At 34.4% G+C, this 18,358-nt stretch overlaps 1 protein-coding gene across 3 annotated transcripts in view; it reads right to left on the bottom strand.

Annotated features, from left to right (window-relative positions):
• Positions 1-18,358, bottom strand: part of LOC132790417 (mucin-19-like) — a 91,824-nt gene that overhangs the window by 46,379 nt on the left and 27,087 nt on the right. Inside the window, exon 3 of one of the 3 annotated variants that reach the window (XM_060798925.1) lies at positions 17,832-17,864. The exons of the other annotated variants lie outside the window; for them this stretch is intronic. Coding sequence (XP_060654908.1) covers positions 17,832-17,864 — 33 coding nt within the window. The remainder of the gene's footprint in view (positions 1-17,831; positions 17,865-18,358) is intronic. 3 annotated transcript variants of the gene reach the window in all.

Below are 18,358 nucleotides of genomic sequence, written 5' to 3'. Positions count from 1 at the left end.
TTAATACAACTAGTTTACACAATCTGTTTGAAGACATTAAATATATATATTTTTAATAACATTATTTTCATGAATTTATTGACAATTCATTAAATGTAAATTTTGTACTTTGTTGACGCATATTTTTAAAATGTTTAATTAATCTTTGAGTTATCATCTTAACTATTTTCGAAAGGTCTCACTGAAGCAACCAGCTTCAACGCTGAAAATATTATCAATCTGTTTGAGGACTTAGTAAGGATTTCACTCAACCTGTTCCGACTATGTGAAAATATTCTTGTAGTAGTACATTAACAAATTCAAAGCAGTGCCAAGTGTTTCTTCTTTCTTGTTGCCGCGGAGCTGAGAGAGTTGCAGAGCTGCTTGCAGCTCATCGGTCTTGCAGCATGTGGCATCAAAGATAAGCAAGCACTCGACAGCTGCTCGTAACTTCGCATAGAATCGCAACCCATTTTGACCCAGTTTGTGTCAACTGTCTTGCTGCGTTTGGCGGTACGTCTGACTCTAGCTTTGGAAATCTGTTGGCTGCCACTTCAGCTTGCAGCTTGTGGCACGCATTAATCATGACAACTTTGCCATGTCAACGTCGCCGTGTTGCAATGTCTCAGTGTTTGCCGCATGTCGCATGCAAATCCCACAAACTGTCACTAAATGTGCGACTTTAAGCGCTCTTATCCTTTTGCCTGCTTTTGGATGCCACCTCGTGAGGCACAAACTGTGACTCTGTTTTTTACTTAATTCGTTTTCTTTACTCTACGTCTGCTTCTGCTTCTCTTAGTTGCTTCCTGTTCGCAAAATTTCCTGCGTTAACTCGTTGTGTGTGAGTTTTTCTCAGCTGCCAAAGTCAAAACCAAAGCGAGTCGCATGCAACATCCGCTTTTTTGCCAACTCTTTTTACTCTTTCCCTCTCTCTCTCTCTCTCTGTCTCTATGTCTTTTTTGCATATTTCACACGGCGGCTAAGTGAAAAATAGTGTAATTTGCAGCACAGCAACGTCGCAGCTCAAAAATGCAACACGGAGCCAAAGTTAATTTGTAGCGACGGCAACACAAGCTATTAGCAGGCTCCAAAGGGGCAGCTGCAAGGGGCTCCAAGAGGAGGGGAACTAGGGGGGGGAGGGGCAGGTTGCTACTACTGCAGGTCGTCGTTCCTTCTGGCCAAAGCCACAACTTGTTTTAAGCTGTCCAGCGGTGCTGAGGCTTTTGTTTGCCCCGCTGATGAACGTTCGCTCACAGGTTGATGGCCGAGTACGCTGTTCACGTCTCATGCAGGCAAAATAACATATACATACATACGTTTTTACTGATTACAATCATTTAGCACAAAATGCCATAAATTTGTTCACATTTATCAGATGCTATTTCGGAGTGTAAATAATCGACAAATGTTTTCGATGCTGATACTCGACAATTAAAAAATATTAATTTACATTTTGGGTTTTTATATAAGTATCTATTTAAATAAACAAATAAAATAATATTAAAAACAAATATTTTATAAGAATATTCACTGCCACCCCGATTGAAAGCATTTTATTTTAAGGCATTTTATATTTATTGCTACTTTATGATCATTTTTGCTGAATTTTACGTTCTTATTTATATGTTTCTTAAATTTTACAAAAACTGTTCTAATTTTTAAAATGTTCTGTAAGTGTTTTTAACGTACTAAAAAGAACTAAGGAACTTATTCTTGTAGGATTCATTATTTAAGGCATGTTTTCTATCTGAATTAAATGAAATTTAACAAGAATATACATATAATAAAAATCTATGGCTTCGAATTGATCATTTACTATTTTAATAAAAGGTAATATTGGAATTTCAGTAAATAATAGAAGAATAATCATAATTGCTTCGTTTTATTCCTTATAATATAAACATATGGCATATATTGTATATACATATGTATAAAGATCGTATTTGTTTATCGAAACATCAAATTTTTATAGATTATGTGTCATGTGGGACGTGTCACAGTTAAATAATATTTACAAAAAAAATATTTTTTTTATTTATTTCTATTTTTTAAAAGGTTTTCGTAAATAAATATTTATAAAATGTGTTAATTATTAAATTCTATTTTTTTAAAAGGTTTTTGTAAATACTTCTGCCTGTATAAAATCGTATATTTTTTTTCATGGCATTCATTTGTTTAGGTCGAATAATGACCTACAGTCTTTTTTGTAATTTAAAACAATCTCACTTTTACTATTATTATTGTTGTAATATAAAAATTGTTGTAATAATTATAGTAAAGGGTAGTAATTACTAAATTTTAAATTTTTGTTTTAAAAGTTTGTTGTTGTTGCTTGCAAAAGTTTGAAAACTAAACAAATACTGGCTTTGTGAATTTTACTTAAAGATTCAACAGTTTCTCAATCTGTAAAAATATTTAAACTGTGTTTCTTTATTTATATATTTTTATTTTTAAAGTTCTGAAATTGAAAACTAAAATAAATTATAAATTGCATGGGCTAAAAAGATTGCAGCTTCGAATATAAATAGAAGTGTTTTCTTAAGCAGCTACAAAATGACAAATATTCAGCGATATGGTCACACTGTTGCTAGTTAAACAATTGTGATTCGCACTTGACTTTAGTGCAAACAAAGGTGATGACCTGCATACGCCGCTTAGCTCAGTTCCAACAGCTACTGTCGCTGCACACAAACACACACACACACACACATACACAAACACACACACACACACAGATAAGTTGGCATGCGTGTGTCTGTCAGATACTTTAGCACACACTCAAGTGCTGCAAAACTTTGTAAATAATGCTTGGGACAGTGTTGTATGTGTGTTGTGTACGTGTGTGAGTCTGTGTATGTGTGTGTGTGTGTGTTTGTGTGTGAGAATGCATGCACGAGGTAACTTTGTCTGTCCCAAACAGTCGCGTCCGTCCGACCTGTGTGCATTCAACATGTCATGAATGAATAATTAGCCAGAGCTTCGTCCCTCTCCCGGACTTTGTGTACGTCCCCCCTCTCACTCTCTCTCTCGCTCCCCCTCTCATTCGCATGCTGGACTAACTAGGAAGCAACTAGCTGCGAGTAGAAATGCAGCCCCATCCACAGAGAGAGAGAGAGAGAGAGAGAGAGAGGGAAAGACATACGAACATTTTCTACTTAGCTGCGTTGCTTTCCATTAATTTAATTTAGCCTAGTTGAGTTGTCGTTATAAATTTCAGCTGCCGCATTCTACTCGCTATCTAATTTCATTTGATTTCATTTTATTCTCTATATACATATTTTTATGAGCCGCATCCCCCCTCCCTCATCCACCAACCCCATCCACAGTCATCTGACCAAACTTATGCATATTTATAAATGCAGCTAATACTCCCGAGAATACGAGCTGACTGCGCAAAACAGGGGAGGGGGAAGTGGGATGGCGGTGAAGTGGAAGTTTGTTAGCATCTGAAACTGGCTACCCTGGGGACTTTGGCCACTTCTTTTTACTGGGGGCCGCTGTTGCCACTTTGGCCATTAACGGCGCTTGACGCATTCTACATTTATTAACCGGAAATGCAAACGTTTGTTGTGTTTCATTTTTTTTTTGCTTTTGTATTCTTTGCTGTTGATTTTGCGCTATTTACTTACTCTCACATTCATATTCATATTCATGTCCATATTCATTTTCGTGTTCGTTATTCACTTTGGTATTTATGCATGCGCATTTTAACGCACATATTCGTTAAACATTCACAAATGTTTTTCATTTCAAATGAAGAATCTTCTTCATAAATGACTAATAGCTTCCTGTGCACTTTGCGTGTATTCCCTTCTTTCCCATTCCCCTTTCCCCTTTCCTCCCTCTTTGATTTGCCTCTCTTTTATAACTTATTTATCTGCATAATTTAGCACAATCAGCAGCTAATTAGCGGATGCAATAGATTTTGCTTATAGCTGCTTATGGGCTATAACACTTAGGAACAGCAACAGCAATAACGTGAACTACTTCCCGAATAGATTGATCGAAGTGCAAATACCCATTACTGTAAAATACAAAATGTATTTTTTAAGTGATTAACCTGATAAGTGATTGATAATTATCTATTTTCTTAAAAATAAAATTATGATTACAAATTTAAGAATTGAAATTATTCAATATATTCAAACATTTACTTTTAATAATAAACCCTATTTTTATAGTGTTTATTCAATGAATAGTCACTTAATCAGGTGAATTACTGCAACTTAATTTAAATATTATATTGTATATTATACTCAATTTAAAATATGAAAAATCTAATTATTATTATTATTATTACATAAAAAATTTAAGATTTACTTATATTTGTTTTTATTATGAGTGTACTCGACTGTGAGATACCCTCTATCCATTTTGAATAAAAGCAATATATTTTGCGGTATTATTCTCAAAATATACCAAATATACTGCAAAAATACTAAAAATATACCAAATGGTATATGTAGTATATCGATATAGTACCGCATTCAAAATATACCATAGACGGCACAATATACCAGATTGTCGGATAAAGCAACTAAGTATTTTTTAATAACTTTGACAATTTTTATCTGATCGCAACCAAATTTTCAGGAATCATAACTACTGTAGTTATTATTGTATATACCATATATATATCTTTATTAACTCCCTTATTTTCAAAAAGTTTATTGTATTCTCTCTTGCTCCTATAGTATTTTATTTTCAAGAAACACGCCATTAACTTAAACTTTATCTTGATCTGTTTTCTAAAAGATATGGAGAAAGATTTTTCTTAAAACTTATTAATCACAACATAAATTGTGTATTTTAATAATAAAAATAATTTATTGCCCGTAAACCAACAGAGAAGTTGTAAAAAAGAGAAAAAAAACTGTAACAAATTGCCCAACAAATTCCCATGCAGAGCAAAACGAGAAACCAATAAAAAGAGGTTTCTTTTTCGCCAAGCATTTTAAATTATTTCACACGTCTTCGTATGTCCCCGGACACTATAAAAAGTAGATGAAAAAATCGAGAAAAAAAACTGTCAACAGTTTACATAAATTTGCTGCGCTGTCTATCAATAAATCTTTGCGAGAAATACATAAATTTATACCAATTGATGTTGTTGTTATAACCAGTTGTTGTAGTTGTTGCAGCACCGCTTGTGATTTGCTCCAACAACATTTCTATTTCTATTTCTGATGCTGTTGCTATTGCTGTTTCTCTTTCGCATTGGCGCTAAATATTCAAAAAGACTACCTCAATACGAGTTTCGTTGCCTAAATGAGCCAGCTCATGAAGTGGGGAGGGAAGCAGAGAGTGCGAAGATATGAAGTAGTAAAAGGGGCAGAACAAAAAAAGAAACAAACGAGCGAGTGAGAGAGAGAGAGAGGTGGAGCAAAGAAGAGCGGGCAGCTTAGAATCGTTTAGAATATTTTAACATACCCAAGTGAGAATAAGAGAGAAGCACACACAACACACAAGCACACACACACACTCACACCTGCGCTTATCTCTAGTCCGCTCAATTATTACGAAACACCCGTCGTCATTGTAGTTGTTGCTGTTTTGCTGTTGCTTTTGCTGTTGTAGTTCATTAGCACTTGTCAGTGCCGGTTCCACTCTGAATACAGTAGTTCCTCTCCTTCTTTGCCCCATCCCTGCTCTCACTATATCGCTGTCACAGTCACACACTTGACCACACACTACTACAACAACGACAACTTCGATGCTCGGCAATTGTCATAGCGTCGTCGTCTCAATGAAAGTTTACGATGGTCTTCAGACTTCATTGTTGTCGTTGTTCTCATTGTTGTTGTTGTTGTTGTTACTCTATCATTCCATAGTTCGGTTTTAGGTTCTTTTTGCTGTTGCTTTCGGTTTTGAAAGTGAATTCATAATTAGCTTACTTCATTTTCGCTCTTTTGTTATTAATTAATGTGGGAAGTGACTAAATTTATTTTAATTGATTTCGCTTCGTTTTTATTTTGCAGCTCGTTTAGCCAAACAAAAAATTGTTAGAATTAATTCAAGCAATGACACAGCTAATTAACACCTGAATAGTCCCATTTTATGGCCCACACTCACAATTCGAACGAACATAATTTCTGCATTTTTATTAAACTTGTTTGTGTCGAACCTGATTGAACAGAATGATCAATTGATCAACGGAATTACAGCAACTGAATATATGTACATACATAAATGCACATTTATTATAAATCTAATAATCTAATATTTATCATGCTTTAAAATGTCTGAATTATTACTTATAATGTTAAGCATAAAATTACAATAATTAATAAAATTGTCTTTACTACTTAGATAAAGAAATAATCAATTAATCAAATGATTTGAGGTAATTGAACAATTGAATCTGTTTAATATTTTAAAATATATTCAAAATATTAATTTAAGGTGAATTCCATTTCAGAAACTAAAAAAAAATAATTAAAAAGTTTAGATTTATTAAAATCGAAATTTCATTTAAGATGTCGGAATTATTACATATTATGTTTAGTATTACTGAGATTATAAAAAAAAAATTAATTCTGAATGAGTTGTTCAGATGATTGTTAAAATATTCTAATTTTAAAAGAAATTAATTTTAATTAAAAATTTTAAATTATTATTCTTGCTAGCTTGCCAAGCAACTACTAATTCATATTATTATTTATATTTTAAATTAAGTTTAGTTCTTAGTTACTACAAATATAATTAGTCTTTTCAAATTTTTCAGAATCTGAACTAAAATTGTGTATTATCACGTAATATAGTAAATAATAAGCTAGTCACTATAACAAGCTTATTTTATTTTTGTACACTTTTATTTATATTTTAAACATTGAGAAGATGACAAAGAATACAACAAAAGCATGTGTTCACAAAGAGCTTAGCACACTCAAGGTGAATAACATTCAGTCGCTGACAAGCACTCTCACTCACTCACACATACACACACACATACATGCATACACTGATGTATTTACACTGACACACATCCCCCGTTCCATTCCCATTCGTATTCCCATTCGCATTAGCAGTGCTTTTGCTATTTCCCCTCCCACTCACCCTGACACCCACATGCATGCCCTCTAGCTAAATGTATGGCAAATATTTTGTTTCTGTTGCTGTTTTTGTATTTTATTAAATTTGTTTTGGCTAATTGTTGTTGTTTGTGTGGCGCACGCTTGGCTTTTTTTATTTATTTGCATTTTTATTTATACATATTTAATTTGATGTGTCATTCGAAATCGTTGGCCGACAGACTTGAGGGGAAGGGACGAAGAAGTTCCGTATAAGAAATTAAGATTTATTGTGGGTGGCTGCAGCAGCAAATGCCTCGAGGTGAGCGGGAAATAAACAAAATTTGCTGCACTTCAGCAGGAGGCGGGAGGGGGGGTGTGATGGGAGACCCCGCCCCGAGCATGAATTGTCAATTTAGCTTGAAGGTTGCTCTGACTATTTTTGCAAAAAAATCTTTCTGACATTTGAAGGTTCCACGCTGGCTGCATTTGGGCAATGAACTTGTGAATTGGAAGCGAAATCGCGAAATTGCGATGTTTAAGGCAATTTCATTGAATTCATTAAATTGCGAATTATTGCACTTGACATGAAGGAGACGAGTCAAAAAGATATGCTATAAATAAGTTATTTCTTATTTTTTGTGATTATATTTATACCCGCTACCCATAGGGTAGAAGGGTATTATAACTTTGTGCCGGCAGGAAATTGTATGTAACAGGTAGAAGGAGGCATCTCCGACCCTATAAAGTATATATATTCTTGATCAGCATCAATAGCCGAGACGATATAGCCTTGTCCGTCCGTCTGTCTGTCTGTCCGTCTGTTCGTATAAACACCTAGATCTCAGAGACTATAAGCGCTAGAGCTATAATTTTTTTCGATAGCATTTGTTATGTTTGCACGCAAATCAAGTTTGTTTCAAATTTTTGCCACGCCCCCTTCCGCCCTCGAAAATAAAAAAAATCGAATAACAAGCGAAATTTTAAAGCTAGAGCTGCGAATTTTGGTATATACAATAACTATTTATGATTTCTGAAAATTTGATTGCGATCAGATAAAAATTGTGGAAGGTATTAAAGAAATACTTTTGTATGGGCCTAAACGCCTACTTACTAGGAGTCTTAGTTGCTTTGGCTGAAAATCTGGTATATTGTGCCATCTATGGTTTATTTTGAATGCGGTACTATATCGATATACCAAATATAACATTTGGTATATTTTTTTAGTATTTTTGGTATATTTTGAGAAAAATACCGCAAAATATATTTTATTATTCAAAATGGGTAGCGGGTATCTCACAGTCGAGTACACTCGACTGTAGCTTTCTTACTTGTTTCTGTTATAACAATGTTTCATATTTTAAATTTAAATGAACCAATTACCTTGATAAAGAATTAAAGCCCGCATTTTAAAATTTTTACTACAGGCCAAATTTACTTTACGACATCATTTAGATTTAATGAACGTCAAGAAGTTGTAAAACATATATTTCGAAGCATAAACATTATGCAAATAGTTTAAAAAAAAGGGCTGCAGGGGCAATTAGATGTATTATTATCAGAAGAAAAAGATGGAAAACTAAAAGAAAAAAGATTCATTTATGTTTGCCCGTAAACCAAAAAACAATCAATTATGATTCTTAATGGTTATTCACCAACCCAAACATTGAAAGAAAGAGAAAGACAGTAAAATAACAGAGAGAGAGAGAGAAAGAAAGAGAACCACAGAGCTACCAGGAAGTAAAAATACGAACTTTATATTCCAAGTCCGAGTCCAAAACTATTTCTCTGCGTATGTTAATTTCATGCGTTCAACAGGTTTTCCCTCCTCTGAGAAGGAGCTACATTCAAAGAAAGCAAGAGAGAGAGAGAGAGGGACAAAGAGGGAGCTAGAGGAGGAGGGAACATGTGCCATATTTTACGTTAGTTTTTAGTAATTTTTTCATTTCGCCACACTAACTACCGCACAGCGTGCATTTAAGTGTCGCACCGCTGTCTACGAATGTATCTTTATATCTGTGTGTATCTGTATCTAAGCAGAAGGCAACCACAACAGCAGCAGCAACAGCAGCTCGTGTTGTCAGACAAACATGCGAATGAGACGAAGGGGAACTGCGGCTACGTCTTCGGCCTGTTTGGAGCCTAACGTTTTGCTTTTTAATAGGTTTTTGTGCGCCTGCGGCATGTATCTGGCAGATACTTTAGCTACAGCTACCCAACCCAACTTCAGCTTCAGCAACTTGCGCCGCTGCCTGCGTTATGTTTAATTACAGCACGCCATGCGCTTTTGAATTAGTTTTAAATGTTGCAAAAGCTTAGCAACTCAACGATACCCAAACCAAAAAAACCAAAAGCCGATGTCGAAGCTCCAACTCCGACTCCGACTCTGACTCCGAAGCCAAAGCCAAAGCCAAAGAGCTGTAAACTTGTACTTGTCATAAATTATAGAGACATGCCAAGTGCCAGACCAGACCATCTATCGGGTAGGTAGATATGTATGTGATGCACACACACACTCACACACTCGCACACTCACACACACATTCTCTATGGTCGGTAATTACCCGTTGAAGGCATGTGGATCGCCTTTCGGCTTTCTTGCTTCACCGAGCGTTAAATGTCGAGTGTATGACGCTTTGCTGGAGGGAAAAGGGTCGCTCTCATGAGTCGTCCACAGATAATTGGAATGAATAAAAAAATACTGAAAGAAAAAAATGAACCAAAGTGCTTGCATATGGAGGAAAAGTGCCTGCCCCAAAGCACTTTGTGCTCATCGAACTCTGTTTAAGGAACTTTAAACTCAATCTCACTCAATTCGGCTAATTACATTAGGAAAATTCGATTTTTTTAGAAACAAAAATTTATTTTGCGACCACCAAGCAAATTTGCTATACATACTCTTTAATTTTAAGAAGTCGCTTAGACATACTAGTCTTCGAAATATATGGAATTTAATATTACTTTGTAAAACTTAGATAGCTCTTAAGAATATTTATTAATTTTCAAATTAACACACTATAGAATATGCCAAGCAATTTTATAAAAAATACTCTCTACGAGATATTTGTTCCACAGGATCTTGATTAGTTTTTATACTCAAGGAAATGTATGTATATAATCGACAGACCCTATAAAGTTTATATATTCTGTAATTTAACAGATGAGAAGAAATAGCTATCTCCGTCTTTCTATCTGTCTGTCTGTCCGTCCGTCCGTTTGTATGAACACCTATGTACATCTCAAAGTCTATAAAAGATAGAGCAATTATTTTTTTAGACATCACTTGTTATATTTGAACACAAACTCAAGTTAGCTTCAAATTTTTGCCACGCCCCGCAAATCGACAAAAATCGGTACAACGAATAATCAGCTTAGTATCTAAAATTCCTGAAAATTTGATTGGGATTAGATTAAAATTGTAGAAGTTGTTTCAGAAATACTTTTGCATAGGCAAAAACGTTAACTAAGAACGGGTCTTAGTTCTTTGGTTGAGAATCCCATATAGTACTTTTTGGTATATTTTAAATATAGTCCTTATAAATATACCAATTATAGCCTTTTACATATTTTAGTATGTTTGCGGTATATTAATTTGGTATATTTTAAGAATAATACAGTTTGGTTACATTCAAAATTGGTAGCGGGTATCTCTTAGTCGAGCACACTCGACTGTAGCTTTCTTACTTGATTATAAATCTGATAGTATAACAAGCTGTATACTATTTTCATCTATTTACTATTTAAGACCAATGAATACTTGAATACAAAAATGTATAAATAATTATTAAAGGTCTCTGTTTCTCAAGATGAAATGTTATCGCGTCTATAATTTTACGAAATAATAATTAGAAACATACATATATTAGTTTTATTTGAATCGAATTGAAACTTTTATTTATTTTTATAGATATTTTTTTGCAATTCACATTTTACTATTATTGATTTTCTTAAATATTTGTTACTACATCAAATTTACTCTTTTTTTATATATATTTTTAAGTTATTTCTAGTTGATGTAATAAATTAAAATATTATCTACGAAAATGATATAAATATAAGTCAGATAAATGAAACCAAATTAAACGTATATCATCAAAAATAGCATGAACCTTAAAAAGATTTACCAAAAATGTTTTAAGATCGTAGAATGAAAATGTTTTTGTTGGCATTCCTTTATTTTTTGCATCTTTTGCGTAACCTTGTATAAATCGATTTGTTTATTGTGTATTTCCTGCTGCAGAAACCTATTTATTTCTATAAATACTTAATTTATATACTTCTCTTAGTCTATTGTCTTTGTTTGTCTTACAATCTGTTGTTGGAATGGACAATCCGATCTTGGCGATGTCTATTAAAGCCATAACAATCTATAACAATTACTAATGCATATGTTGTATTTTGTTGTCGGCATTTAGTCTTTGAAGCAGCATTCGAAAAATATGCAAAATCAGCAAAGTATTTTAGCCGCTTTTACAGCCAACCAATGAATGCATCCATGCAAATATGTTTGTTGTTGTTATTTCCATTTGGGGTCTTTGAGGAACCCGCTATAATTCACACTGTCAGGCAGTTGGCAACCAGGCTGTGTTTACAGCCCAGTGAGTCCAATACCGATACCTGTTTCGATATATGTGATATACTAGTGTACAGAAGGTTGGCTCTTAATGCACAAACACTTAAGCACAACTTTATGACAATCAGCCAAAAAGCAGAAAGGGGCGCTTAACAAAGAAAACCTTGTATCGAATAAGCCCCAAGTTTCAGTCTCTGTCTCTGTCTCAATCTCAGTTCAAGGGTTCCCATTGCTTCCTGTGAGTCATTCAAAGAATGCAATTCCCATGTATTTGGGCTGATAAACCGATGGAGCCATCGACTTTAGGTTATATGGGTAGGGCTCAAGATTGATGCAATACAAAAGATGTATACACAAAGCAAACATTTCAATACTTTATGCACATTCTTAACGACAGTGAAATTAATTATATCGCATCTCTTTGATAATTTGGAATGCACTTTTGAGTGAGCTTTGGCTTGGCGTAATATTCAAATGCTAGTTTGGTAATTGAAGTCTATATAAAGCTAAGTTTAGTTTTAATGCCCATACATATAAGGTTTTTATAGCCAATACTCATAGGTTAGAAGAGTATTATAATATTATGCCGCCAGTAAATGTATTTAACAGGCAGGGGGAAGTTATCTAGAATAGAATAGAAGATCTATTCTTAGGTTGACAATCTGTCATGTTTTGTACTCTATAGTATATTTTGAATGTAATAGTATATTGATATACCAAATATAGCCTTCGTTATATTAAGTTGGTATATTTTAAGAATACTACGGCACTTAAAAATCTCTTTTATTAAAAATGGATTGACGGTCACAGTTAAACACACTCAACTGTAGCTTTTTTATACCCGCTACCCATAGGGTAGATGGGTATTATAACTTTGTGCCGGCAGGAAATATATTCTTGATCAGCGTCAACAGCCGAGACGATCTAGCCATGTCCGTCTGTCAGTCTGTCCGTCCGTCCATATGACGCCACGCCCACTTCCGCCCCCACAAATCAAAAAAATCGAAAAACAAGCGTAATTTTAAAGGTAGAGTTGTATTAAATTTTGAATTTTGGTATATACAACAATTACTTTATTATTTATGAGTCCTGAAAATTTGGTTGCGATCAGATAAAAATTGTGGAAGTAATTAAAGAAATACTTTAGGCTCTTAGTATTTTTAATATTTTCGGTATATTTTGAGAAAAATACCGCAATATTTTGCCTTTATTAAAAATGGGTAACGGGTATCTCACAGTCGATCACACTCGACTGTAACTTTCTTACTTGTTTGTTTTTTGTATTTTATCTGCGCAAGTAGAAAAAAGTCAAATTCGCCAAGAATCTATTCGTTTAACAAATATCATATTCCACATGTGCTAGCCATAAACTTCGAACTATCAATCAATTAAAGATTTGCTGATGAACTAAAACTAAAACAATCTTTAAGAACTTTGGCAGCACTCTCGCTGTCAATAGACTTGGCCTGAACTCTCAATTTCATGAGTGGAGATGGCCAATTGGCCATGTGTCACAGTTGGCTCTACTTTGTGGAACATATGGCAACTTTTGGCACACTCCATGCTATTTTGATGGCCATGGCGAAGAGAGGACGCTAGGTTTTTGGCTTCTCTGATGGCTGCAACAATAAATTGGATTCCTGAGAATTTGTAATGTGCGCTCAAAAGTTCCACAGAAACACAGAAAGAGAAACAGAAACAACAAACTGAGACTTGTCTCTGTGCAGTGGTTTTCGCTGTTTTGAGCCCTTGTCTTTTCGACATATATTTTCTATATACGTATGTATTATATATATTTTTTCATAGGAAGCAGAAGAGATGTTTCGCAGATAAAGACAGGGCGACATATGTAAAGCAAAGTTCTGGCGGGACTTGAAGTGAAGTGTTACCAAGAAAACTGTCAACATGCATACAACATTTGCGCTTCCCCTCAACTCTCTTTCTCTCTCTTTCTTACCATACTCTAGGCTAGAAGTCTGTCTGTCTGTCTGTCTGTCCGTTGAGGCGTCCCGCCGCCAGTTGTAAATCCGCAACACACAAAAGTGCTAACTTAATTATTTAGCATGGCAACTTCAGCAAGTTGTTGGCAACAAAGAAAAGCCCTGGCCAAAATCTTACAGACTCGAACTTGAAGTTTACGTTTCTTATTTTGTTCCTCCTCTTTCGGGTTTGCCTTTGTGCGCTTAAGTATATTTTATTTTGAGTTTTTTTTCTCTGGTTGTTGTTGTTGTTCCGTTTTGTTGTTAAGTAGATTTATGCACGTCTAGTCTGAAATTATTTGAAACAAGTTTAAAAGGCATATGGGCAATCTGCAGGGCTCGATGTCCCAGGTCCCCTCAGTTCGAGTTTGAGTTTGTGTTTTGAGTTCCTGGCTGTGGTTCAGTTTCAGGTAGAGGTAGGTAGTAGGGCGTTGCAAACGTGCAAACGGTCTGAGGACTGAGAGAAAGACCTAAAACCTAAAACCACACAACAGCAAAAGCAAAAGCAACATCAACAGAGACGGCGACTACATAAAAATGCCATGAAATATACAAAATACAACAGCAAACATATGTAGACGTCGTCATCGTCATCGTCATCATTGTTGCTGTTTCGCTTGTTGTTGGCTTTTGTCGACGTGCCAAAGATACAGGTAAAAAGATACAGATACAAATGTATCTGCCGCTAAAATACCTGACCAACTGCAATGGCCCCCAAAAGTGGCGGCGCTGCTGCCGCTGTTGAATCTGCTGTCATGACATTGGCAAAGTTCAAGAACTGCCCGAAATAACACACACCACACACACACAAACACACACACACACATCGAGTCAGCGCCTGTTAATGTATCTCTGTATCTCGCAGACTCCGACTTCGACTCCGACTGCGACTTCGGCTCCAACTCTCTCGTCGTCGTCGTCGGTTCAACTCTTCACGCTGTTTCCACGAATTTCACACTTTTTTTTTGGCTCTGTTGATTATGATGATGAGGGATTAAGATGCGCAGCCGTCGCCAGAGTCTTGAAACATTTATACTTAGGATGCCAAGTCAGGGCAAGGCAAGCGCAGCCATGAGATACATTTACTACTGCATCTTTATGACACAAATTTCTGCCCCAAAATGCTTGAGTCTGACTCTGTCTGTGTGTGTGTGTGTGAGTGTCTCTGCGGAGGTGTGGCATATGACATGCGAATTGCAGAAGTGCGCGAAAAGACACTTAAAGTCACTTCTCATATTTTCGCATGTGAAGCCCAGAGTACAAGGTGAAATAAGACATATGCTGACATATTATAATAATAATGTTATTAGCTAAGAAATCAACTCGAACATTTCTTAAGTGAAAACGAGCTAAATGAAAATTGTATTGTAGAAAGATATATCTCCGATTGAATATAACCAACATGCGATGTGTATAGTTCTATAGAACCTTATGGGTCAATAAAAATGACAAAATACTTTTAGCTCATTATTTATTAAGAAAAAGAAAAAGTCGAAATCGACAAAAATATACAACAACTGAAATGTATAATCTAATTTATTACATGTTTAATTTAATTTAATTTTGTGATTCGTTAAATCTTTTCTGGAAAAAATAAAATTTTCCATATTCTGATTTAATTTAGATTATTAAAATTTTCTATTAAACAACTTTGATACATCACACTGAATAATAAAAAATGAATGATAGTTGTAAAAATAGTCTTACAATGTGCTAGTTAAGTTCTTAAAAGTTCTAAAACTACTTCCTAAATGTTTTCCTCTGCATTTAAGACTTTCGATTTTTGAGCAAGAGCATTGAAATGCCTGACAACAGCACGGCTGGCGCCATCTATGGCCGAACGGCCGAACACTGGTTGGATGTCGCAAACCCTTAAAGAGCAATTGCCTATCTCTGTGTAGCACCCTCATCAGTAGTACACGGGAAATGTGTCTGCAACCCTCCTTCAACAAACTTTTGACAGTCATTTTTTTTTTTGCAAACATTGTTGTTGTTGTGTTGTTGCTGCATATTTTTTAATCAAGCGTAACGTGGGCGTTGCTCTTCTGACGAGTTCAGCAAATTGAGGTAGCCCCCAAAGGGCAAGGGCACAACCCTTCAGCAACTACTACTGCAAAACTGACTCTTGACTATTCCAGCATTCTGCATTACATAGACAATTTTATTTTACAGAGTCATCATCGTCTCAATTCGCCTCGACTTCAACTGAAAGTCAACTGCAGCTTCAACTTCAACTCAACTTTAACTTCAACTCAAAGTTCCGTGTATTTAACAATCAGCATTCAACTTCAATTTCATATTCATCGTCATCGTCATCTTCATCTTCATCTCTACAGTCATCGTCATCGTCATCGCTTCAGTTGCATTGGTCAACGCCCTGGACACATCCTAAACGCCATTTCTGTTATTTGCGGGGCTTCTTCTTAATGTTATTCTTTGTCGTTTCATTTCATTTCGTTTCATTTCAATGCCTCTCTGTTCTCTGTTCTCTGCTCTGTTCTTTTCTGTTGTATCGCGTGACTTGGCAGGCGGAAACTACCGTGGCACCGCCTTCAATGATCTCTCACTGGCTGCCAAAGTATCGGCAATTACCTTTACGACTCTTTTTAAAGTGAACCACAACCAAAAATCAAAGGAATGTTGAAGTTGTTCTGGGGCGAAACTAGTAGATACCCTATAAAGAATTTATTTTCTCAACGTATGAATATTTTCTTTTGGAAATATTTTTATTTTCCTTTCTTCCAGTTTTTATAGTAAGTAATACAAATGTATTTGTTTTTATTATAATCATTGTAAAATTTCAAGAATTTAATTTATTAATTTATTTACGCAAATCTAAATATATTAAATTAATTAAATATAGTAGTTATTTTCAAGAATTTAATTTATCAATTTATTTTCTCAAATCTAAATATATGAAATTTATTAAATATAGTAGTTATTTTTTAAAAATTGCCAAAAAAAAATATAAAACAAGTAAAACGATGTATAAATATTAATGTTTACGTAAAAATTTTCATTGCTATATGATAAAAAAAAACAAAATGCAATTTTACAAATTTAATTTTCTAATATTTCAATATTTTGTTGGTTTCTGAAAAATTTATACTTAAAAATTCTATTCAAGAATTTATTTCTGAATAAGCAAAATAAAAAAAAAGTCTCTCTAAAAATTTGATTTTTCTATGTATATAATATAATACAAAAAAAAACAAAATGCAATTCTAAAAATTTAATTTTGATTATTTCAATATTTTGGTATCGTCAACTTAAATTTTAAAAATTGGACTTAAGAATTTATTTTTGAATAAAAAAATAAGAAGAAAAGTCTCTCTAAAAATTTTATGTTTTTTTGTTGGTCTTTTTGAAAGTCAACTAAACTCTGGAAATTATTATAATATGTCGCACGTCCAAGGAACTTATGCTACCCTTTTCCTTCGTTTCCGAGGGCATGCTCAAACTTAAAAGGGGCGGCAACAGTCCGAACACAACGGAAGTTGGCATTTTTGGTGCGTGCTCAAAGACATGAAAATAATTCCTCATATTTTGACTTTTTTACGATACCCACCAAAAAAACAACTCCCTCAAACAAGTGAAGTCCAAAAAAAAAGAGAAGAAAAAACGAAAAGACAGAGGAACGTAACGAAAAAATTAATTTATTATGTTAACAAAGGGCAGAGAGAACAAAGTTTTGTAATGTTTAAGCCCCGGCAATTAAGTGACAGAAATTATCAACTGTGTGAGATCTTCACATGTGGCAAGCTCTGGCCTGCCACGTTGCCGGCTCGTTTGTTGTTGTCGCCGTTGTCTTTGAAAGTTGTCCGACTGGGAGTTGTGCCAGCCAAGGGGCAGAGGGAGTGAGAGGGGAAAAGGGACACTCCGCTTGTCGCGCCATGTTCACTGAATATTTCAGTTGTCAGTTGCGTGTTTAATGACATTATGATTAAAATCATTTTGTGTCAAAAACAATTGTCGCACGCACACACACATGTTGCAAGGATACTCGTGCATGTGTGTGTGTGTGTGGCAGGACACCCCATTTAAACATGCACAAGTTGTTATTATTGTTTTGGTACTTTTTTAATTGAGGCGCTAATGAGCGACGCAGTGTCAAACAAAAAGGCTTACAAAGGGTTAACTCTGGCCCTGAGTACTATACTTAATTGCCTAGATTATTTTTGTCATGTTTTTTTTGTATTAAATTGTCCAGATAAATATGATAGTGAATCTCGCTAAAAATTGCGAGCGTCACGTTAGTTTAAAGTTGAATATTTCAATAGCCAAACTTACACTTTTAATTGAATTAAAGAAAGTTCCACATACCTGAAAATAAACAATATTAAATCAATTACAATTTCATGAATTTTCATAATAATAAGTTAATACGAAAATATCTTTAAATATATCTTTAAAATGGAATAAATAATAATTTATGAAAAGAGGTGAGACAAACGCAGTAAGCTAGTTTATTAGACATAATAATATGCATTATGTTAATCAAGATACATAAATTTTCTAACAACATCTATAACTCGCTCTGCTGAACCCTTTTTTTTTAAATTTATTTTCATCTATTGGTCTATAAAGAGTGAATAAATTTACCACTTAATTAAAAAGGTATTTCCATCTTTTAATAACTAATGTTAACCATCTGGAATTAACCCATTTAACCTTTTTTTATTCTTATTAGTACTCAATATTGTCGGAGATGGTTTTCTAAATATTGAATATACTTCAACTATTAAAATAGCGTTTGATAATACTTTTATTTTAATAAGGAAGAAACGCAGTACATAGTTTCAATTTATTCAATTAAT

The sequence above is a fragment of the Drosophila nasuta genome, chromosome 3 (assembly GCF_023558535.2).
Source record: "Drosophila nasuta strain 15112-1781.00 chromosome 3, ASM2355853v1, whole genome shotgun sequence".
Taxonomy (NCBI): domain Eukaryota; kingdom Metazoa; phylum Arthropoda; class Insecta; order Diptera; family Drosophilidae; genus Drosophila; species Drosophila nasuta.
This window is presented reverse-complemented; position numbering and strand designations above follow the sequence as displayed.